Source organism: Rhinolophus hipposideros (genome assembly GCF_964194185.1).
Source record: "Rhinolophus hipposideros genome assembly, chromosome: 26".
NCBI classification, from domain to species: domain Eukaryota; kingdom Metazoa; phylum Chordata; class Mammalia; order Chiroptera; family Rhinolophidae; genus Rhinolophus; species Rhinolophus hipposideros.
In genome coordinates, this window is record NC_138072.1 from 14,698,270 (window position 1) to 14,724,621 (window position 26,352).

The following is a 26,352-nucleotide window of genomic DNA, read 5'->3' on the forward strand; positions in this document are numbered from 1 at the left end:
GCTAGAATACTATCACTAAAAATGCATCGCATATACTCACATAACAGCAACTACCATTGACTAATTACTGGGCACTGATCAAAGCACTTCAACTCATGCAACTCTCTCCACATCTTCATCAGATAGGTATTGTTATTACGTCCTGATTTTATACATGAAAGAACTGGACGCAGAGAAGTTAATCTCCCTAAGGGCACACAGCAGACTGGGATCCCAGGATCATGCTTGTAACCACTACACCATACTGATCTTCAACTCGTTTTAAAAAGTCAGGAATGCTCAGAAATACTTACATGCTGTGTTATTTCATACCAATAACTCACATTATCTTAGAGAAGATCAGATCACTTTAGTTACTATTTAAATGAAAGCTTATCATTATGCAAACAGCACTTAGAACAGATTTAAATTTTATGGATCTTTTATTAAAAGTAATTTAAGCATCAGTGACAATAAAATCCCACTATTTTATCAGTTATAGATAAGAAGGCCTCTTTAGTTTTCCTTGGTGGCTACAGAGAGAATTAACAGTTGTTTGCATGGGAATTGAGACTAAATATAGTCTTCGTCTAACCTTCCTTACATAGAAGATTCACAGACATATACTAAGCATATAGGTCTTTTCTTTTTGCCTCTGTTATCTTAATTCACCAATTCAAGACTGCCCTGTGGATAGCCTCCAAAGATGGCTGCTAACAATTCTGCCTATGGAATTTCATTCTTCTTATCAAAAAGTGGAGTCTATTCTCTTCCTCTTAAATCTAGGCTGACCTCATGACCTGCTTTGACTAGCAGAAAGCACAAGGGTTATTATGCCTGTTTTGGGCCTAGTCTATAAAAGAGCTGGCAGCTTCTTTGGCTCTCTTGGAAGCCAGCCAGAGAGCTCAGCCAGACCACTGAACCACATGGAGAGAGTTCACAGAGAGAACTGAGACCGCCCAGCAAAGAGCCAGCACCAAAACCCCAGATATGAGAGTAAGATCATTTTGGATATTCCAGATCCAAATGAGCTGAATGCAGCCACATGAGAGACTCCAGTCAACAACAAAAGACCTACAGAATGGTGAAAAACAAATCACTATCGGTTAAGCCACTAAGTTTTGGAGTGGTTACTGCAAAGCAATATAACAACACACCTTAATTTTTTTTTCTTTTTTTTTTTTTAATTAATTTTATTGGGGTGACAATTGTTAGTAAATTTACATAGATTTCAGGTGTATTACATCGTCTATAAATCCCATTGTGTGTTCACCACCCAGAGTCAGTTCTCCTTCCATCACCATATATTTGATCCCCTTTACCCTCATCACCCCCCCCCCACCCCCTTACCCTCTGGTAACCACTAAATTATTGTCTGTGTCTATGAGTTTTTGTTTCTCACACCTTAATTTTTAAAAGGAGATTTTAGAAGAAACTTCTATTTTTAAAAAACTTGAGAAATCTCACACTTATTTCATTTTCCATATGGTAGTATTTATTTGAAAATTCAATTGTGACTCAAAATTGTCGTCCAAGGGGAAGCCTATTTTAGCAGCCATAATCATGTGGCTTTCACTAAGTAGTATTTAATTATTTAATTAAATACAGATCTTTCAGTAATTAAATATTTACTTAGCATTAATTGTCTACACATACAAGTGTTCAATGACACGAGTATATAAATGAATACAGGATTTGGTTCTATTCCTAGTAAGCTTCTGATTTATACGGAGAAGCGAAACATACTCATTAAAAATAAATAATTCAGTGATCAAATTATAGCACATACTTACTCTAAATATACAGGGTATATCTTTTCGACCTGCATGAATAACATCAGAAGCCAAAACTGAACTCACAGAAAATTCTTCATCCCTGAAGGAAAAGTGAAACATTAAAAGTCAGTTTATGTAGGTATGTGTGTGTGTGTGTGTGGGGGGGGGTGTCTTAGGTATGTATCCAAATAACACACATGAAGCAATCCTCAAAACTTAATTGCACAAAGTATCCAAATTAAGTGTTTTTAAAAGTTTGATTTTTTTTCCCCTCCATTGTAATTGATAGTGCCCAAAGTATTAATAATTTATCAAGAGTTTAACAGCGGCACATGATATGAGAGGTAGAAACAATTCCTGGCTTACCCAAAGTCCCAGGCCAGTAAGTATAAAAGTAGGACTGGATGTGAATGCTGGTCGGGCTCCAGAGTCTCCAGCAGACTGGACCCTTTTGCTTCCCATAATACATCTCATGTGCCCTCAACATAGCTCATCTGATATTTTACTGTTCTTTCAACACCTAAAACAGATTTGCTCCACAATAATTTATTTTTTGTGATTTCCTTAATTTGGTTATTGGTATCATCATTCTGTTGCTCTTGGAGATTTGACGTCTTATCTTTGATTCTTTTCCCTATCTTTCTACAATTAGTCCTTGAGCAGGCTCTGTCAGATTTTCCTTGGTAATATATCTTGCATTTATCCCTTCATATTCCATATTTATAAGAAAGATAGCATGTTAGAGATGCTGGCATGAAATGCTAGTGTGAGCCATCCTAGTTTTGATGAGGAAGATCTGAACTGGAAGTATATGTTTTGAAGTCATCAATGCAGGAGATTGGCTGAAGCTATGGGAGTTAGTAAGATCACTCCAGAATGCCTCCAGTTCCGAGAGGTAGGGGAGAGCACTCCAAGGGGCAGAGGAAGAGTCTGAAAAATGAGACCAGAAACTTTCCAGAGATGCACTTACTTAAATGTTTACCAGTTCAGTATATATTCCAAGAGCGTGTCTGATTTTGAGATTTCTATTTCCTTTCCTCACATTGGAATTATACTCTAAGCCTTTATTTTAGGTGATGATATAAATCCCACACATTAGGCCTCCAATATCCCAGCAACCTTTAAGCAGGACTTTTGGATTCAAACATTAGCTTCTTTTCTCTGAACCCTAGCCCCAACATACTCAACACATACACGCACAAACTGTTCTATTACGACTACTTCCTAGTTTTAATTATCTTACTATAGCAATATTAGTAAATTAGAAAATTAACACAATAGATTTAAATAAAAACACAGCAATATAATTAGAAGAAAAATCAGACATCTTTTATTCCCATGTTACAAAGATACACATATTTTCACCTTTGAAAGCAGCTTACCTCATGTCAATCACTTGACTGACTATCACACTAGGCTGAGATGTTTTGCCTTCTGCAATATCGTACAGAAAGAGTTTGAAGTCACAAACTACAGCCAATGCTCTTTGCCATCCTTTCTTCACTCCAGCTGGCTTAGGGATCTTAGACAAACAAACAAACAAACAAAAACAATTCTAACTGTCAACCACAGCCTCTGTAATCACATATGTACTTACATGGTGAAAACCTGAAGATAATGTACATGTGTTAGAAGTCTGCCACTTTGGTAAAGTAGCAGAAAGAACACATATATCACCAATAACATGTGAGAAAACGTGAGAATACATTCTAACACTGAAGGACTTTTTATTCTGAAAAATTTTTAAATGGCACCATTTTAATTTTCACTAGCAATTCATTAAAATGACATTCATGGATTTCTTTCTAAGTAGCATAAAAGTCAAATTTGGTAGTAAGATGAAATGTAGCTTACACTTTAAATATTACTGGAGATTACAGGTAAGATGATGCTTTGATAATACATCATACTGCCTAAGCATATGCCAATTCTCCCTCTAGCAAGACCGAGTGCCAAAGACTCTTATGGAGATATCGACATTGTTCATTACAAGAGAAGGACAGCACAGAAAATTGTGAAACATTTTGGAATTTATTTCCAAGCAAAAGCTAGGTTTTTGTTTTCAAATCATTACTTTGGGTGAAATAAAACTGTTAGATAAATTTTGTTTACGTAATTTTCTGTCAAGGACTATGTTTGTAAGGTGACTGGATTTTATTTTAATTCATTAATAAACCTTAAAAGATTAATCTAAATCCAACTTAATCATACTTACCCTGACATAACCTTCATAGGCTGTCCCTATTCCTTTCTGAGGGTCTATACCCAGGGGACCTTTCGTCTGTTCAGGAGGAACTGGACACACAGTTGGAGCTTTGTTTACACAAGTTATATGACACGAGAATCCACACACTTTTGGAAGGAAAAAGAAGAAACAACGTTCAACAAAAATTCATTTTTACAAAAAGGAAATTCACTGAGCATTCTTTACATGCAAGGTACTATGTTAGATGAATGCTTATTTCTGATTTTATTTTAAACAACTGTTTTTGTTATTTGGGGAGCTGATTCATTTGCTTACCAAAAGAATTTCAATGAGAAATAGTGAATTTTTGTTTATACTATTGTAATTTTATTATTCTGTGTTAACATTAATGATCAAAACAAGAAGCAAACAGAAGGAAAAAACATCTAACTTTCTGACTAAAACGGCTGATTTAAACTTTGAATTCCTAAGAGCCGTTTCTGGAGTTTTCTCTATCGCTTCATCTCACTGCAACTTGATCTATGCCCTGAAATTTCTCTTGCAAGAGTCATTAATGGATGTGAAATTACCTGATATATTTGCAACATCTGGCAAACCTTACCCATCCCTCTTTTTGAAAATGAAATTGTTCAATGATTAAAAAGTTGTCAATTAAGGATAAATTTTGGGAGTCACTGATGTTACTACATATATTTATACTACTCTTAAGGTAGATAATAACTGTACTTCATTGAATGCTTTTAATTTTTCTGTAACGATGTAAGAAAGGCACAACTACCTCTCCATTTACATATGCCTTGCCCTGTGGCATTGCTGGAATTCAAACCCAGGCCATCTGGCGCAGAGCCTACACATCTAACTACTAACAATAGTGCCAGGGTACCTCTTGATACTCACATGATGAACTTGAGATTTTAAGACAAAATGATAAATAAAAATAAACTCAAATTTTATGGAGAGTTGGTTGGGTGAGAATTACAGGTTAAAATATTTAAAACAAGCTTCTTTGGAGGTGTTAAGACACTAAGAATATCTACTTAGATAATTCCTACTTGAAGGGGGGTCCTGGAGAGTATTTGGGAAAGAATAAGAGAGGAACTGAATGGATATCATGTGGCAATCTACACACATGGGGCAATGGATTGTACATCATAAATGAGTATTGTGAAACCAACAGAGAGGCAAGATGGACTAGTACTGTCTGTCAAAAACTATCCGAACTTCTATAAGACATCTCAGTCACTTATAAGTAGAGTGTCTAACAAGTTATAACTTGTTTTATTGAGCAAAAAAAAAATCTTACCTCCAAAAAGGAGTGGAAGCAACAAAATAATTATCCTATACTAGATCTAATTTTAATCAACCAGGAAGAAATAAAAATGACAGGAATATTTAGAGGCTGCAACTACATTATCATAACATTTAAGAAAGCCTGGCATAGTTTAATGTGTCCCCACAGCTTTATAGGGTAGGCTTCCAAGGGTTTGAAGAAAAGATAGGCACAATTTCATGACACATGAGACTCGAGGAGGTGACATAGTTGGGAAGATCTCAAAAAATCCTACTACGAAATTGCAAATGATTCTGATGCACAAAAAATGGTAAGGAACCTAAAGCCAAGTAGCTGTCCAGGATTCCTTCTGATAAACATATTTTAAAATGACATTTATAAGCACAGTTGACCTTGAACAAAATGGGTTTAAATTGTGAGGATCCATTTACATGTGAACTTTTTTCAGTAAATACTGTATGTAAATGTGTTTTCCTTATGATTTTCTTGATGACATTTTCTCTAGATTACTTTAAGAATACAGTATATAACGCGAAATATGTGTTGATCGACTGTTTATGTTATCTGTAAGGCTTCATTTAGGTCGGCAGTAGGCTATTAGTAGTTAAGTTTTGAGTGGTCAAAAGTTATATACAGATTTTTACTGTGCTGGGTGGGGTAGGGGTTGGGGCCTCTAACCCCTGTTTTGTTCAAGCATCAACTATACTGGCTAAGTTCCAAAATAAGGCAAAGCTTAAAAACTGTACAAATTCTCTTCTTTTGGCTTCACAAACACCTTCCCAGTCAGATATAGGCTATGCCATCGCAGAAAACCTTGTTATCTTTACCTTTCCCCTTCCCTTCCCTTCACTATGTTTTCCAAGGCTCTGTCCTCATACATGGTCTCTTTTCATCTACGTGTGCTTCCTGCATAATGTCATTCACATTCATCACTTCATACGCTCCAAATTCTCAAATCTCTACTTCCCAACCCTGACCATTTTCTCTGGCTCTAAACTCATGCATCTAGCAACCTAGTTAAGATAACGCAATCTGGATCTAACACTCTGGTTGTGAGAACTAACCAAACAGGACGCACTGCTTTAAGGTGCTATTAATTTCCCTCTATTCAAAGTAGTCAAATTGGAGCGAACGACAGTGTGTACTCAAGGGGAACACATGCACCTGCTGGAGACTGACTACCTCCTTCGAGGTCCCTTCCAACCCTGACAGCAAGAAATGGAAACTAGCATTAGAATCTGAATTAGCAACTATTTCCTCATCTTTTTTATGAGATATACTGGTAAATTATATATAAGGCATTGTTACAGTAGCAAGTCTCATTTGATTTAAAAACGGCACATTTCTAAAATATACAGAAATCATATACCTCATTATAACTTATATCATTTTCATTTCGGAAGTCTTAGGAAAAATAAAGTGGTGCCCAAACAAATATACTATGTTTGCTGTTCAGATGACCTCTGACCTCTCATCTCTCCGAATGTGAGCTCCTGAGGGTGGGTTCTCTGTCTCCCCATCTATAACTGCATCCCCAGGGCCAAGAAGCACAGAGTGGGCCCTCCATGAACATGTGATGGATGAATCAATGAATGGTAGGAAAAAACCTCTGCTGTTAACACTAGGAATAAAATGTCTTTTGAGCATGTGGCAGACACTTATTATTTCTGAAAAGATACTGCACTGCCTTCTTTTCAATAATAATTTCTCTAATAAATTAAATAAGGTTAAAATTAAATGAATAGATTCAAGGATAACTTGCACGTCTTCTGTCACATAGGTTAATGGTGTTTTGGAACCACAAAATCATCTGAATAATAAAACAAAGGTTAATGAAACATATTTAAATATATCTCTCTTGAAAAAAGTTTCTAGTGACCACCTGTCTAGCTTCTCCAATATTCAACAGACTTTAGCAAGGTGCTCAGTTTATTGTCTCTATTCCTGTTATCCAAAGAAAAGCTAATAATTAAATACAACAAACATTTATATACCAGAATAACGTTATTTGATTACAATTTAGGTAGTAAATGTTAGGACTCTAAAGCCACATTTTCTTACCATTTTGTTCTTACCTTCACAGGCACAGCCCTGTCTTATCAAACCCACCATCAAAGAGGTACACTGATGACATTTGGTAGGAGTAGTAAAAGATTTGACAAAAAACTGGTGCGTCTTGCGCTACAAAACAAGTCAATAGAAACATACACATTGGTTATTTAAAGGATTTTCATCAGGTGAATCTCTGTGCCCCACACTAGCTACTAGAATGTTTCTCAATAGTAGTAGAATGAATTCTTTTCATTTCTCACCACATCTTTCTATAATCTATACTCTTCAAATATTTTTATTAGGCAATACTGAAATTATGCTTAAATAACAGAAGTTAAGTGATAATTGCTCTTGAAGGTCACTTAAAGTTACAAAATAAGCTGGAGCTTTCTTGTGGCTCAGAAATTTTGACTTCAGGATTTTTATCAATTCTTCATATTATTCTTTAGCAAAATATGTAAAAAATTTTCATATTTACACCTATAAAGAAATTTTGTTACTTTATAGCTTCTATCATTTTTCTTAATTTCTTTTGAAATACTGATTGTAGTTTTCATTGGTTTTATAGCCATGTCTTTCTGGCATACTTTCACTTTTTGTTAAAGATACATTGTTCTTTATTCGCTTTTTGTGCGTGAGACTTGACTGCAATCAAATTTTTAAGTGAAATAACTTTTCCTGCACTTTTATGAGGGAGGGGTAGGCTGGGGATTGCACTGAATGTGCAGACTGCTTTGGGCAGTACAGACCCAAAATCGATACTAGTATTTTAACAATATTATTTCTTCCAATCCATGAGCAACAGAATATCTTTCCATTTATTTGTGTCTTTTTCAATTTCTTTCATTACAGTCTTTTAGTTCTTAGTGAACAGATTTCTCACCTCCTTCGTTAAATTTATTCCTGGGTATTTTATTCTTTTTGATGCAATTGTAAATGGGATTATGTCCTCAATTTCTATTTCTGATAGCTTGTTGTTAGTATATTCAAGAGTATTTTCAAAGTTTGTTTTTTTTTAAATAATAAACATACCAAATTCCTGTATATCCGAGAATACTTTTAACATGCTCTCAGCTTTAAGTGATAATACAGCTGAATTAAAATTTTAGGGTTCAAACTCTTTTTCTTGAACACTTTAAACATATTTCTTTTTTAAAGATTCTATTGGGAAAGGGGAACAGGACTTTATTGGGGAACAGTGTGTACTTTCAGGACTTTTTCCAAGTCAAGTTGTTGTCGTTTCAATCTTAGTTGTGGAGGGCACCGCTCAGCTTCAAGTTGTTGTCCTTTCAGTCTTAGTTGTAGAGGGCGTAGCTCAGCTCCAGGTCCAGTTCTTGTTGTTAGCTGCAGGGGGCACAGCCCACCATCCCTTGTGGGAGTCGAAGCCGCAACCTTGTGGTTGTGAGGATGGGCTCCAACTGAGTCATCTGGGAGCTCAGTGGTAGCTCAGCTCAAGGTGCCGTGTTCAATCTTAGTTGCTGGGGGCGCAGCCCACCATCCCTTGAGGGAGTCAGAAGTCCAACTGGCAACCTTGTGGTTGAGAGCCCACTGGCCCACGTGGGAATCGAACCGGTAGCCTTCAGCGTTAGGAGCATGGAGCTCCAACCGTCTGAGCCACGGGGCTGGCCCTGAACATATCCTTAATTGTCTTCTTGCATCTAGTGTTGCTGTTGAGGAGCCTGACATCAATTTGATTTGTTTACAGACATTTGCTCTTTCTCTTTGAAAGTTTTTAGAGTTTTTCTCTTGATCCTTAAATTTTACTATAATGGATGTAGGTGTGTGTTTTTTCTTATCTACTCTCTTTTGCACATGATATATTTATATATGAGATTTTTCATTTAATTCTAGGTCATTATTTTTTAAGTATTCTTTAAGTATTTTTCTCCCTTTTGAAAGTCCTACTATGTAGATATTACTACTTCTGTCATGTAGCTTAACTTTCATATTTTCTATCTCATTAACTTGTTTTTCTGCTATATCATTTGCATAAAGCCATCTACTGAGTTCTTTATTTCAGCTGTTAATATTTTTATGTCAAGCACTTACAAATTATTTTTCTTCATAAGTGCTTTATCCTGCCCCATGTAACCAACATACTTCCTGTCTTATCTCTTTGAAGACATTTATTATGTTTACTTTTCTTTCACATTCTGTCTAACTTCAAAGTTTTGCTTTATCTGGCATTGGTTACCATATTTTGCTGTGTATAATGTGTACTTTTTTCCCAATTTGTGAGGGAAAAATAAGGATGCACATTATACATGGGTAGTTCCAATTCTGTATCTACATACATATTTTTAATTTTTTTATTTATGCTTGTGAGTTAAAAGTGTAACTCTAGAAATCAATGGCGATATACGTATGCAAAATATTCTGGAATATGATAATTGTTTTTGTTGAACTTAACGAACTTGTGACGACAAAGAGTTCTTGGTCTTCTGTGATGCCTAAATATTGTAAATTTGTTACTGGTACACAAAATTTCTTGTACCTTGTATCTGTTCTTGTGTTTTGTAATTATCTGTTACATAAAATTTCTTGTATCACAATATGTTAAAAAAACGAATGCTAAAATTCCTTTATAATACAAAAACAAGTACCTAAATGTAGACAAATAAAAATTTGAATTAAAAAATTAAAACGAAAAGGTTTTTTCCCTGAAAGTCTGGGCCAAAAACATGGCTGCGCGTTACACATGGCAAAATACAGTATTCTGTTTGTTGCTTTCTTTTATATCAGTTATACTTTTGTATATTTTATTAGTTTTTAGATCCATCAATCTCTCTTATTCTGTAGTTTAACCAAGGTTTATGTTCTGCAGACAGCGATTATTACAGTTTTCCAATTCCTAGAATTTTTTTGTAGGAGCTTCAGATAAGCAACTCAATCTTCATGTTCTTCCATGTACAATACTTCAGTCACAGTCGTGTTGAAAACAATTTTTTAAAAAAAGAAAATTCACCTGAATTTTTCACTAAGTATTTCTCTTTTTCAGTGGTTTATTAACCTCAACCTTAGATTCTTCCACAAGCGGCCTCAACTTTAATGCCTTCCTTACAACACATCCTCCCAGTACTCCTCCTCACTGGAACAGACCTCAAAACACTGAATTTAAGAAGATGGAAACAAAACAAACTTTTTACACTCTTCCTGCCTTTCTCAGTGATGATGATTTCCATTTGTACAGAATTTATTTTCTTTTCAAGCTTTCATGTTTGTGATTTTAAGGAAACCAATAATAAAGATCACAGGAAATACAAGAAGCAGAAATCCATTCTCTCTTTTTTATTTTCAGAAGACATTATGCTCATAACTAGATTGAGTACCTTAGGTGGAAGGCCTGTTGAACCAGGGCACGCCTTTTTCCTTAAGGTTGGTGTGTGAACTGGAAGTGGAGTACAGTCAGCAGTCTGAATCCAGGGGCAAAAAAGGAAATACATGTTATGAAAAACCACCTATTTTAAACACACTAGAGATAAATCAAGGTAAATAAAGCCAAAGAAAACATCAATAAGGCAAAATATATCTGAATGAAGTTAAAATTCTCATTGTGTTGATAATTTATTTTCTGCCTGTAATATCTACAAATGAAGTATTTGTTCAATTAGTAAAAAATTATTTGTCTGGAACTTTAAAAACAATTTGGAAAAGAGAATCCACAGAAGAACACAAAAAAGTAATAGCATATAGTCTACATAAAAATGAGGATATTATTTTCAAGTTCATCTGAAAATGCCACATTAATTCTAAAAAGTATCTGAGTTTTTAGCAAGATTTATAATCAAAATATTTAGAAGATTCTTTTAACTCCTTGACTTCTACATACAGAATGCATAGTACATATATGGAACACAATTCCGTCGATGTTTGTGTATGTGTATGGGGATAAAGAAGAAGGGGGGGAAGGGGAGGAGGAGGAGCAGAGAAGAGAGAGAGAGAGAGAGAGAGAGAGAGATCAGTAGGATTTTTGTTCAGAAATTAATTTCCAAAGAATGGAGTTAGATTATTTAATATTACTGGAATTCAGAATTTACACACAAATTTAGTTACAAGAAATATCTTTATTTTATGGGGTATTATTGTAAGATAGTTTTTTGAATAAAAGGAACCAGTGATTTTACTGGGTATTACTGTGGAAGAGAGACATCACTTGACTGGCAAAGTGTGAAAAAAGGACAAGAAGGACTTCCTTAAGATGCTAAGTAAGCAAACGAGGAAAAAGCCAGCTTTGTACAAAAGGTAAAGAATATTCTAAAATATTAAGAGAAAAAATGGATGGTTTCTCTTTGCCTTTGTTGCTATAGAACCTCCAAAAGCAGAATATTTTATACATACTCGTGTTATAGCCTTAAAATGGAATTCAGTTGAGCTTCTCAGAATTTTCTGCTTAATTGTGAATTTAGTCCTAATTTAAATTTAATTTTCTTTTTAATAGCTTGAAAAAGATAAGTTTAAAAAGATAAATATGAGAGGAAGACTGAAAACCTATATAAAGTTAAAAAAACAATTCATAGGAAACAAAATTGTTATTAGAGTTTAAATAGAAAGTCTAAGAGAAGTTTTTAGAATTAAAAGGAGTGAAGCAAGGGCGCTAGATACAAGATTAACAGTGTTCATAAAGACCCGCAAGGCCTAATTTAGAAAGTGTATTTTTAAAATGATCCCATTTATCACAGCAACAAAAGCTTAAAGGTACCCAGGAACAAACCTAAGAAGCAACATGGAGTATACTCATGAAGCAAATAATGGGACTTTATTGAAGGAAATAAAAGAATAGATGAATAATATGTATATCCTGTTCATAGATGGGAAGACCCACTATCACGATGATGTCAATTTGATAAATTTACAAATTCAAATCCAATCGAAAGCCCCACATAGAATATGACAAGCTGATCCTAAAAGTCACATGTAAAACTAAAGAGTCAAGAAGAAAGGAAGAATATGGTGGGTGAGAGTGGGAGTGGTTGACCATACCACGTATTTGAGGGCTAGAGTAATTAAGACAATGTGATATTAGTGCAACAACAGACACAAGAACAATGGAAGAGAATAGAGAAACCCCAAACAGACCCATTTATACAAAGCAGAGGTAGCTTTACAAATCACTGGGGGAAATACAGGAGAGTTGGTTGTTCATATGAGAAAAATAAATTAGAACCCCATTCCCATAATGCCTAACAATAAATTTCAGTTTGATTAAGGTCTTAAATGTTTAAAAATACTTTTTTTAACTTTTAGAAGAAAATCTTTATAATTGCTGCAAAAGGGAAGACTTGTTTTAAAGACATAAAAAGCAGAAGTCACAAAGAAAAAGACAGATAAATATGGCTACCTTAAAATAAAAGCTATTGCAAAACAAAAAGATACCACAAATAACATTTGAAGTAAGCCACAGACTAGAAGAAAATATCTGCAATGCACATAAGCCAGCTAAGGATTCATATCCAGAATATATAAAGAACACTTATAATAGGAAAAATAATTCAATAGAACAATGGACAAAAGACATGAACAGGCAAATCACCACTGGCCAATAAACACATAAAAAGATGCTGAATAACACTTGAAATCAGAAAACGCATATTAAAACAAAACTGCCACTCCATACCCATCAAATTGGCAAAGGTTACTATCTGACAGTGTGAGGATGTGGGAAAATGGGAAATTCACACACACTGATGACAGGAGTGAAAACTGGTCCAAACACTGTGGAAAATAATTTGGCAAGATCTAATTAAAAGTTGAAAATGCACATAGCACACAACCCAGTAATTCCACTTCCAGATATATATGCTAAACAAACTGCACTTTTGCAAAAGCAGATAGCCATTAGGACGTTCACTTCAGTGTTGACTGTAATAAAAATCTGGAAACAACCTACATATCCAATAACAGGAGAATGGATAAATAGTTGTGGTATATTCATATAATGAAATATTATACAATAGTTATAATGAATGAATTAAGTGGACATATATCTGTACGAGTAAACCTCAAAAGCACAATGGTGAATGAAAAAAGCTGCAAAAAGATATAGATAACCTTTGTGTAAAATTTATACAACAAACATGTATTTTTTATGGATACAAATGAAATAAGCATGTGAAACCAAGGAAGAGAAGATGCACGTCAATTTCAGGGTATTTAGATATGTCTGTGAAAAGGGGAGAGAGAATGGTATATGGAAGGGTGTTTCAACTATCTGGAATATTCTTTCTTTGAATACAAATTTGTAAAAAATAGGACAAAATGGTCATATATGTTAAATTTGTGGGAAGTGGTACATGGGTGTTATTTATTCTTTGTATGCTGGAAATATTTCAACATTAAAACTTAAAATATTAAAACAATGAAAATCAAAAAAAGCAGAGGTTCTCATCAACCAGTCTGAGGCAGTCTACCGCAGGGTTGGAAAAAAACCAAGTCAGAATCTGAGTACAACTCATACTTCAGAGAGCTTTCTAAACAGAACTACCTGCTTCTACCGGGATGCTAGACACAGCTCTGGAGATGAAATGGGAAGCAAAGGAGCTCAGTCAGAACCGTATGTTGAGTGGACCAGAACTGCATCTTGAGGCAGGATGGTATTGACCAGGGTATAACATATCCTTCGGACTTGTTGAAAAAAATGATCTCTGTTGAGAAAATCGGCCGATTGGCTGTTTAAAACCATTGACTGACATGAGGTACAAATACAACAGGTTTTGTGCTATTAAAAGGCATGATTTCGCTGAATGCCTATTGCTGATTTAGCAGTTAGAATAAACTGTTCAGTTGCCAGCACTGGCAATTTTAATTTTAAGCTCTACTTATGAAGTAACAGTCATATCACGTCTTGTTAGATTTATTAGAAGAATGAAATATGAGAATGGAACTCTGACACTGCCAGATTTGTATCTGATAATTCCAAAATTTACGTAACTCTGTCCTCTGTTCTACATTGTTCTTTACTTAAAATAAAGACTACCTTCATGATTCAATAAATTTTCTGTCTATTTCAGGTTGAATTTTGGGGGACAATTTCCTACTTTGGTTTTAAACTCCTAGCTACATTATCAGTCAGATGTAATGATCTCCAATATACTGTGACTTAATACACAATATATTTGATTGGAAGAGAATCAGATTTCACTTGTTTCTGCAACTCCCTTTTTCCTGACACAAGTGAAAAGTTGGGGAGCAACACTGCTCCAGTGAGGCACCTTAACTGGCTCAGCTTCACTAGATGTGGAAGGAGGTGTGGACCGTGACTGGATGTAAAACTTGACGTTCGGACTCCGTACATATGTGTTCTCAACGGGATCGGTCTAGGAAAATAAGTCAGGAAAAACAAAAACCCAAGAAATCACTTTTAAACAATGAGCAGCTCTTAACAAACTTCTGTAAGGCATGATCATGATAACATTTCTTGAGAAAGGAGGGTAACAAATTTAGTTTGAATATTCACATTAGGGATGTGTCATACAAAGGCATAACCACTAGCTTTAATGCAAACAAAGGTTAAGAAAATACTTAACGAAATGCTCCAATTTTCACTGTTGATCTCTTACTTTGAGCACTGATCTCTACTATATGTTCTTCACGTGTATTCTACATGAAACTTTTCACAAAATAAATCATACATGTGAAATAAATAGAGTATTTGTAGAGATACGTACTACAGATTAGAGATAATTTTGTCCTTGGTAAGAAGGAACTGTGGTTCTCTACCAGGCATTAGCTGAAAGTAAAAGAATCTGACTAACCTATTAGCTTTGTGCTTGTCACTGAAGTAAATCCCTTTTTTACTTTGCAGCAGAAATATCAGCACTCATATTCAGGTGCTTCCTTTTAACCAAGTATTTTTAGAAACTGAAAATGCTTTGGGTTAAAACTTAGCCTAAAAGATCTTATGGAGCACATTGATGATATATTTAGTTAGGTGATTTTCAAAATTACTAGGATTGGGTCTTCAAAATGAAAGGAAACGAAGGTAATTTGGAGAGGAGGTAAGGGAAAATGTTTCAAATATGTTGTACAGCAGGAACAACGCTAAGATCAGAAGTTACAATCAATAAAAAGAGCATTGGCTTAAGGATTTTAAATATGTACTTAGATTTTTATTCTTTTTCTTTCTTATTATTATGGTTACTATTTTACTTGCTGCTAGTGGGCTGGCAAACACTGTAGTAGCTCTCTGCTGGTGCCCACCTGTGGCCTCCCGGGCAGGCATGCTGGTCGGGCTGATAACATGGCCACCAACAGGCCTTAGCCTGCAGTTACTGGAGTCAGGAAAAGTGCAGAGAAGGGTCTCAGTGAGGGCCTTTGGGGACTTGGAGCAGCAGCTATTTACCAACAGCTAGGAAATATTCCGATATTTTAAAAACTGGAACGACTGAACTGAAGCATAGCAGCTGTATGTCAGTTCGATGTGTGCGATGTGGCTAATTTCATAAAACCAGCATGCCTTATGAAGTAGCAGAGCCAGGCCTGAACCCCATCTCTTGACTCCAAATGCAGTATTCTTTTTGTTGTATCAGAGGCAACTCCACAGTAGAGGTACTCAAAGAAATTTAGTGACCATGGAGGCCGAGTTATCTCCTTTCCCGAAGAACTCTGACCAGGAATAAATAAAAGAAAGAAGAAAATGGGACTCAAGACAAATTTTACCTAGTTTACAATTTTACTTAGGTAATCAGTTTAAATTAATAATCTTTGATCTTGACTTGGGAATAGGGCAGAAGTGTCTTTTACTCTCTAAAAAAATCTAGTTTCATCCAATTATATAAATTGCAAGCTGAATAAGTGTCCATAGGGAAGGGGGTTCAATTACAATGGAATTCATAAGCAAAGTAGCATTGATATATTTTATACTAATAAGAGCTGAAAACTAACTTAACGGTCTCATAAAGTTTTAAAGAAGTATGCAAGTTGGGGATTTGTTATATGTAAAAAACTGGGTCATCTTATGAAAATTTAAGTTTCCGACCTACCACACAAAAGCCTTTCTCTCACAGCATGAATGAAAGACATGAAATCAGACATTCCTAGGCGGAGGACAATGCTGTGAAGAGGACTGAATAGCTAAATAGAGTGGCTTTTACCTCTGGATCCAATAACTTTTAAAAACTTCAAAAATGAGAAAGACAAGAACTTGCTGTTTCCAAAAGTCCTGGCTGAAATTTTAAAGTAGGTCTGCTCTTTGAGCCACGTGAACATGCCGACAGAAGGTCAGCATACTGTTTTATACACCTTCTTGTACAAAATTAGAATACACTGCCTTACAACATTTTGTCACTATGTTCTAATGGGAGGTTTACATCATGAACACCATCAAACCTAAAATCAAACCCGTCCCTTTGCCCCAGAGTTGGTTGTTAAAACCAGCATGTTTCATGGCCCTATGAAAATGTGACATTATTACAGTGTGAAATTGGGCGAAGGGAAAAATGCACTATCACAGTTTAATTTGCGATTACACGAATTAGTGAGTCTTAAGGAACTCTTGAAACTTTTAACACATATCCCGTGGCCCTTCTGAAGAAATATTGTCATTTATGAAAACTGTTTCCTCCTAGTAAGTTTTTAACTCATCAATAAAAATAAAACAACAGAAAGGAGAATAGATTTTTAAACGATTTTCCTAGCTGAATTAAAAACTGGTTATTCAGAAGTGGAAAACATTTAAATTTAAAAAACAACCCAATGCCAACTGTAATAAAATAGAATAACGAAAATTACCATATTAGCTTTTTGGAGCTGTATGCTCTTAAACTAACAATAAATCCCAGAGATTAAACAAAATCAAGTTAGTTTTTGTAAATAAAAAAAAATTTTAATAAGCAAAAATACTGGAATATTTTGAGATGGCATTAACTCAACATACTAAAAAGTTGAACTATGTCATTTACAATGATACTCTGATTTAAAAAAAATAATAATATATAAGTGAAGTTTAAAAATTACCACTTTAGTTTCCAAAAGCATGTTTCTTATAAAGACAGAGTTTTGGTAAAGATGAATAAACTCATGGCAAAAATGTTTTGAATATCAAACTTTAAATTTCCAGGTCTTTTAAAAGACTCTAACAACTAATCAGATTAATAGATTTTAGTATTTAATTTCTTTTCTGGATTACTATCAATGTAAATAATATCTCAAAAGAGGATTAACAGTAAGAATGATAAAAATACAATACCACTTATATATTTTCTTTATCAAAGTGTTAAGTATCACCAAGAGGACTGTGGTTTTCAAGATGTTATTAATTTTATAATTAAATATTTACCAGTGCATTTCTAATTAATGGCTTATTCAATCCACTAACGATCAATTATTTTTACTAAATTTTCATAATACTCAATGACCATACAGTAGGATTTACAGATAACCTAAAGTTAATTTTAATAATTAACCTGCAATGATTCAGATAGAACACGGCAGCAAGGGAATTATTAATAGAATATTAGTTATTTTTACCTTCAAAAGAAAAATAATCATTAATATATTTAAACCACAGAAGTTAAAAAATTGTTATAAAATATTAATGTAAACAAATTAATGTTAAGTACTAAATGTAAGTAATGACTTACTTAAATAATGCAGGAAAAGCTAATAAATATGATATAATCAATAACAGAGATATCTTAATTCAATAATTGGGTTTATAATTACAGAAAGAATGATAAAAATGGGATAATACTAAAAAACAATAAACAGCTACTATTACACAGTATATTTTGATATTATCCACAGATCTTGGAAACAAACCTTAACAGTAAAAGCAATTCACTCAATATTTCTAACCTGTAATCTACTGAAAAAATAATTCTTTTTTCTAATTAAATATACTTTAAAGAGTTATTCTGATAAACAGGGAAACATCTACTATACGTCAGTGTCATTTTTATTTGTTGCTCTACTGTTTGGAACAAAAAGCAGAAAAATTGAGTATCCGCAATATTGTCCACAATGCAAAATTCTGTCATGCAAAAAGTCCATAATGTTTCCTGAATTCATTAGGATTTCCCTAATGACTACTCCACAAAATGTATTTTTAGAGTAGTACAGTAAAATACAAAAGTTTTTTTCTCCCTGGATCCGATGTAATTTTTAGATTACCTATAAGCAGTAATTCCTCAAATTATGCAGTTCTTCTAAATAATAAAAACTACTAAAACTACTCATATTGAATATGACTCATATTGAATATGATTGAATGGGTCTTTTTTTTAACTACAAAAATAATTACAGATTTGAACAAATACAAGTAGCAAAACATTCTATTAAGAAACCTGATTTTAAAGTAAAAGATACCAAGTTTTATATGGATTTGATAGAGATTAAAAATAGCATAAAGCTAACATATTTTGTATTGATAATTATAAAACTCTAAGTTAATAGCAAAATATTCAAGTTTTATCAATTTTTCTTTATTCTTTAGCGAGAAATATTTTGGAAACAATGTGGCAACTAATCTAATTTTTCGTATTCAGAAACACTTTATAACCTCAAATTTTTAGTTATGTAATTAATTCTGTTAATTAAGTTTATTATAAAAAACAGTATTATAGAAATACTGTATCATTTGGACAATTTAAATATAATATTTTAACATTCTAAAACAAATCATAAATTCCTGAAGGTTATGACTAGTAAGTGTAATCTCCTTAGTTACAAATATTGTAACTTATTTCTCTTTATGAAAACTTTTCAAGTTATTTTCAATATATTGATTTGAGTATCTACTCTGGAGAATTTACAAATGTAAGAAAACATAAAGTTAAGCCACATGTTGGCTATTTATAATCTCTGCTCCAAGTTCTGAAGGAATCATCTAAAATGAAACACTCAGTGTTTCTCAGTATAATGAAAAACAATATGGACCTTTCCATAACCATTTGTATTTAGATAATAATATTTATAGCAAATCTTTCTTATACTATGCTTAATTAGATAACACCACTTATACAGAACCTAAGTATTCAGACTGTAAATGAGGCTTTCTAGCACATTGGAAACAAAAATACAGTAATTATACAGTAATAACTCATATTTGTCACTTCAATAATTTTAAATTTATAAAAGTATTATGTATTTGCTTGTTTAAAAACATAATATATACAAAAGATTGCATACTACTATTAGATTCGAGGCCTCTGTTACGAATGGTAACTACATATACGGGTCCTATGGTACGTAATACACTCATGTTCCAGGGACTACTGCGCTTCCTCTTCTACTCTTCTACTGAGATGTTTCTTTGTAACTTGAATAATTGGTAATTCTTCAATCATCATCCTCACAGACATTACCACTTTTCAGTGGCTGACTTTTCATCTGTCACATACTTAACCAAGCAAACACTGAAGGAACCCTGGAAAGCAAATGACCATGCCTATCACATCCGCATTAAAAAAAATCATAGGCATTAGTCAGTGGGTTCTGGTTAAGTGTGGTTTATTCATATCCTATAGAATAAAGATATAGACTAAAGAACAGAGACTTCATAACAGCTTTTTCCCCTCAAAATTTTTTCCTTATTTCAAGATTCACAGAAATGTTCTAGGTGGCCAAGGCCCCTAGACATTAGCAAGGCAATAACTAACCTGTAATAAATTTTACCAGAAAAACAAAACCTCTATGAATTATAACCTTACTCAAAAACAGTTAAAAGTTTAGTCAATTCACAGGCTGATGATATGAACCTAATACAATTGGACACACAACATTTTGGTCTTCCCTTCCCGAGGTTATACGATATAATTAACAGTACTCAGATTAATTTGATAAACTGAAACACCCAATGGTTTTAACTCTCAACAAATGTCAAAATAATCAAGAAATCAGTTGAACCAGCAATCTGCTCATAAACTTAATTAATGAGGTATCAGTTGAACTGGTATCAGAGGTTGACAAGCAGTATCTGAACTGCTGCTTCATTATCAACCAGTAATTTGAAAAGATGTGCTTTATGAGGGCTAACCACATTTATTTTACAATCAACTCTCCATCACACCAGAAAGATAAGAGGAAAGAAGCAGTGGGCCACTCTACTTTCCATGCCCTCTATAAATCAGAGAATTCCCTGATCTAGAACTTTCCAAGTCCAAGGATTCTGGATTTAAGGTATGGATCAACACCAATGATCAGGAAGCTGACAGGTGAAAGTTAAAAACGTATCTTTCACAGGGTTTCCTTTTTAATGTTGCTAGTTTACATGGTATATGAAAATCAGAGCCAATAATGTCAGCTGACCCACTGCTTCTCAACTGAGGAATACGCATCTGTGTATACTGGTATTGGGGTGGAGGCTGGTTTAGAAAAACTTGAGACCTTTCCACAAATAGGTTCGCCACTCTGGGCATATCAGAATCTCGCAGAACAGAGGTAGCAGCTGGCCTGTTTCAGATTGAGAAACACTGAGCTAGCCCTAGCATAACAGATAAAGAATGTTACAAACATTTTTAAACTCTTGGATATATCTTAGAATATAAGTGATGTATTATTAACATTATTGCTCCAAATCTATAAATCTAAGAATTTGGGGATATTCCTTTGAACTACATTAAAAAAAATCTATTAAAGATTTCTCCAGGGCTGATTTACATAAAATTATAGTCAATAGATCTATAACATGTCCCAAATCACTTTTTGAAATTTGCATAATATGAATTATCAAGTTTTCTTTCTATATAATGAAAATCTCTAAGAAATCTCTACATAGTTGCTGATATTAGATTCTTATTTATAAACTCAATTACTTTGTATGGGATCAATTTAGAAAACATATTTTAGGATCACTTATTTCCCCAAAGTAAAAGACACCTCATCATTTTAGTAGTTTGGTTATAGAAATATATATGAACATTCCTAAAGCTTTGCGGCCAAAGTCAAAAGAAAAGAAAATACAGAAAAGCAGGTAGCAACAGCAGGAGCAGCAGCACAAAGCATGCAATAAATGGAATAATATAGCACACAAACATTAGCATGTTCTGCAACCACAGGCCACAAGGATAAGAGAGAGGGTAAAGGGCTTAGGATGGGGACACAAAGTGCAATAGTCTCTTACACGTCTGCCTTTGCTAGCTGGAGTACAGGATGGAGAGAGCTTCAACAAAGAAAGGAGAATACTACACGTTACAAGTATTTACACACGTGACTCTCAATGACTACTACCGTATTAACAGACAAAGTATATAAACATACATATAAAGACACATTTTCTTGATAGGTTGAAAGGACACGTATTTTCAGGAAAAACTGGAGGATAGGACAGTAAAGAAGTAGTTGTTCAGACTAGGTCTAAGAATGATGATATTACGTTTTCATTGGACCTTGCACAGTGACCCACGACATAACGCTCCATCAAGTGATGGACAATTTCTTCCCTGGGAAGGCTGGCAGTAGCAACTTGAAATGTCAGAACAAAAAGGATCTAAATAATTCTTATTTAGTGCTGGTAAGCATTTAATAAAATACTTAATTAACTAGTCTTCAGACATTTAGCTACCAAATTCTTACTCTTTTCAAGCATGATTCTTTTAAATGATAAGAGCTAAATTAGGCCTTCAGAATTATTGATAATGGATTAAAGCAAAAACAGTGACTTCAACAATATTGTCCATCTTGACTAGATATTAGGCTTAGACAAAAGAGGGACTTTTACCATTCTGGCATTAAAGAATTAAGTAATTAGGAAAAAGTAACAATAAGTAGGTAATAATTATATCAAAACATTTTTCAAGTTTTTGAAATTCTGTGATGCTCAAGCAGTAGAGTTCCCAAATATGAACCATATCTACCCAGGCAATTTCCTATACTTACTTGAACCTAACATTTATTGGGTTTACATATGTCAGGTCCTTAAAAAGATAAAGTAGGCATGGCAGATAACAGACGGGTGGGGAAGACATCAAGCCATCCACAATGTAATAAATGCTGCAACAGAAATATGTACAAAGTTTATGACAAAGTTTGTGTGGGAACCTGGAGGAGGGGTGTGCAAGATTTTTAGGGGGACCCAGAGGAGGAAATCTATAAACTGAGTTGACAGGAATCATGGAAGATTTCAGAGAAAACTTCAAGGATAAGAAATATCATGCAAGATTATCAGTTTTATTTGTACAGTAACTGGCAGGTTGGTAAACAGGACCTGTTATTTCTTTCCATAGGAAACTGGACTGGAAGGTGATTTGAACACTGTCCCAAAGAGTTAATAGCAAACCAGGATTAGAAGGCCTGCAGGTTTCTACACAAGTTTTTGTTTCTTAGTCCAGTCAGACTTCCATTATGTTGGAGGTCCAAGTCTCAAATTTAAACCTGGTTATATTCCATCAGTTACTAATAGGAAGTACCTGTCTTATCCTCCCCACTCCCAACCAACATAAAACAAGTCAAGCCCCAACCCTGTCTCTAGCTAACATTTAATCTCTCCCCTCTCTTCCTTAATAATGACAATAGCTAATGTTTATCATGTGTGTAATGTATACACGCACTTCTCAAAATACTTTACATACAGGAACTCTTTAAATTCTCACAGAAATCCTTAAGGAAGGTAATGTGATACTTATTTTAAAGACGAAGAAAATAGATTAACTTGCCACAGGTCACAAAACTGGTAAGTGCGTGGAGCTAGGATTCAAACTTTCTTAGTCAGACTTCTCAAAAAAAGGTATACAATCAGGGTCTGTACTTTCTAGCCTCTCAATTCATTTCTCAATACTATTTGGCTTCTGCTTTGAGCACTAATAATAAAATAAGCGTTTTGGGGTCAATTCTATGTCTGATTTGTCTTATCAGACATCAGTATCTGCCATTGCGCAGATCGTAGTATTACACATGTAAAAAGTGCTAAAATGTTTAACATAGAGAAATCTTTCACTTTTTATCTACTATTAGGTCAGAGTCTGGAATGTGCTAAAACCATGAAGAAGCAGGAATAGCTCAAAGTAAATATATTACCGCGATACTAAAGATAAGTCAAAATGTCTCTCAAAATTATCTTTGCAGTTGAAGGACAACACATTTTCCAAGCTGGCACTGTACAAAACTAATAATGATGCTTAGTCACTAGAGTATTAATGTTCTTCCCGGAGTGTCTACCTACAAATCTGACAACTATTTTTATGTTTTCAAAAGAAAAGGGCAAATTATACTTTTTTACTGATGGTACAATTAGAGGAAAACTCTCTCTCTCTCATACACACGCACACACACCATGGTTTTCTACAAACACCGAAACTGGTCTCAAGGCAAACATTGGAAACTAGTATGTTTTCTTAATATGCAATTAGATACCATTTAAAAATATTTGTTTTATATTTAGGTCTATAAATTGCCACTAGAACTTTAAGGCCAATTATGGAAGTAAGCACACAAGCACAAACCAAAAGAGGTAATTTATCTTATGGACACATCATTTGGCTAACTGATTTTAAGTTTCAGTTAATGAATTCCAGAGGTCTTATTTAATAAAATACTGAAGAGGTGAATGACTATGTAGTCCTGGTTCTTTCCCTCTAGATTGCCTACATACATTACAATGCATGATATATTAATACAAAATATATAATACCTGCAATAATATGCTATATAACATAGTTCTAAATTATGGAAGGATTGCATATGACAATATTCTGAAATGTGAGAGTTTAAAGGTTGTGCTTAATTAATATTTGGATGAAAGCTTTAAAAAATAAGAATTGAAGGAAGAAAATTTAGGAGTGCCGTACTTTCTCAGGAAGATCTAGGCTAGTTTTGCTCTTAGGATTAAAAAATCTTTACAACACGTTTTAAATTTCTCTCTTCCATTGATTCTCACATATGATCAACTTTCCTCAAATATAGTTAAAACTAAGCTGCTCAGCGTCAGACTTCTGTGACTTAAGATAGAATACGAAAGAAGCTAGGGGAGAGAACAATGTTAAAATCAAGAGATGCATGAAGGAAGCTAGAAACCAAGACTGAAATTAAATATTCTGGAACGTCTTAGTAAGATTTTATAAGAGGTCAAAACCAAGAGTAAAACTCCACTTGACATTACTCTCAGCCTGCCTGCTTCTCTTCATATGTCAGAATACAAGAAAACAGGATTAGGAGGGCCAGACAGTGGGACTATAGGTACTACCTCTGCTCCTGTGTGTCCGACCTTTACATTCTGGAGCTTTAATTCCTTAATTTACTCTTTCCTCAGTACACTAGAGTAAGACAACCTCCAAAAAGCAACTTGCTACATTCTCATTTGCCAGGTAAATAGGCAATTTCCATTTTTGTGAACTTGAGCTAAATGAACAGAGTGTAGAATTGTAATGTAATAAAACTCAAAACTTACCCGGCATATATTTACTATATGACAATATGTTTATCAAATATAAAGAGCAAATAGTTCATTTATATGACCACAATTAGTATTACCGTTAATACAGTCATGCCAAGCATTTGGGGGGGTTCATTTGAAAAGAAAACAAACTGAACAAAATAGGAAATTCCTGTAAGTGTGGTCTGATGACCCCTGAAACTGTTACCATTGGGATGAAGAGAACAGATGAGGAAACACAGGTTGCTGAGCTCTATTTGCCCCTCACCCAGCTTGTTACCTGGAGGATGAGGCCTAATGTGAAGTAATCATTGGCAGTCCAGGACTGGGCATATGGGGTTGAGAAAAAAGATGAGGGTAGAAGAGGGAAAAATTTCCACAGCAGAAGGGATCCTGGTCTCTGTCCTACTGCTGTCTTAATAACTCACGTGTGAATATCTTACCCATGAGATCACTTATCAAAGTGGTCCTAGTTTCTTTTAAAATTAACTCAAACTCCTTTCTATCTGCCCTAAAGAATATCACATATAACCCCTTTATCACTACTTCCCTAATACCCAAAAGACAGAATCCTAAAAAGTCACTTTCTAATGGGAGAGTATTATGATAAATAATGGTTAAAACCAATGGATAAAACATTTCCTAAGGTTCTTTTTTCTTTCAAAAGTCTATGATTCTACATATAGAAAAGACCAAATGCCTATATCCCCGAGTTATAGAAGCAGAGTGTGGAGGATGTATTCTGCTTTGCCTGAATCAGAGGGAAGGATGGGACAGATGTTACATATACTCTTCTATCAAGGCCATTCTTACACACAGAGTCGTCTAAATAGTGTTAACTTAAAAGAAAAGCGTCTTGCTCCAAATGTCTTCTCATATTGCCCAAAATCCTAGCACCCACTTGAATTCTGAATTAACAGGCAAAACACAGTGAGGAAAAATTAGATTTGGGAGTGTGGTTATGTGTACTGCTTTAGGTAGTGGAATTACAGTTTTAATAGACTTGTGTGGGAGGGTTAAGGGGAAAAGTAGAGATGATTTTGGAGAAGGCAGGACATTAGTGCTAAAGTGCTAAAGAATGAGAGGGCACTATGAGGGCACTAGGCTACTGGGGGCAGATGGAGAAGGTCAGTGATGTGAGGACGCCAAAGAAAACTTGATTTCTGCAATTTTCCTTAATACTACTAGCCTTATTCCCTCCTACACCTACAAGTTGTAGCTTCAATTAAAATTTTACATCTTCAACATATCTTCAACATACATCTTCAAAAAAAAGTAAACTTTTTTTTTTACTTTTCTATAGCAATGAGACAGAAAACAAGAAAACAAAAAAGAATGATCAGAGGATGTGTTCTATGTTGAGTTACGTATTCTATGTTAAGATGTGTGCTGGTTAAGAGTTAGTCTACTCATCACAGAGGGCAGTCACATATTATAAGCATCGTGCACAACGACCTAACTAGTTTTGGCACAAAGAACAATCAAGATTTATTCCTTAAGAATTAAAACGCCTAAGAGAAAGGAAGCTACAGAACTTGAATGTTATACTAAATATCTTGGATGCTAAGCCAAACATGCCAAAGACTGAATATCATTATTTAAAACATCATTCTACTATGGGTTTGAGGATGAACTGGATGATAATTCTGGAAAGGGTGAACATTAAACATAAACTATGAAGAGAAACAAGAGGTTTATGCCATAAAACATGAAGAAAGAACACAAAATATTTTTTATAACGTGAGTT

The 26,352-nt window shown here is 34.3% G+C and overlaps 1 protein-coding gene across 1 annotated transcript in view; it reads right to left on the reverse strand.

Annotated features, from left to right (window-relative positions):
• Positions 1–26,352, reverse strand: part of CDC42BPA (CDC42 binding protein kinase alpha) — a 296,719-nt gene that overhangs the window by 26,401 nt on the left and 243,966 nt on the right. Inside the window, exons 26-32 of the mRNA XM_081039105.1 lie at positions 21,360–21,398; positions 14,512–14,616; positions 10,633–10,716; positions 7,327–7,432; positions 3,970–4,106; positions 3,137–3,276; positions 1,773–1,854 (exon numbers count right to left, since the gene is read on the reverse strand). Of these exons, the coding sequence (XP_080895231.1) occupies positions 1,773–1,854; positions 3,137–3,276; positions 3,970–4,106; positions 7,327–7,432; positions 10,633–10,716; positions 14,512–14,616; positions 21,360–21,398 (693 nt within the window). The remainder of the gene's footprint in view (positions 1–1,772; positions 1,855–3,136; positions 3,277–3,969; positions 4,107–7,326; positions 7,433–10,632; positions 10,717–14,511; positions 14,617–21,359; positions 21,399–26,352) is intronic.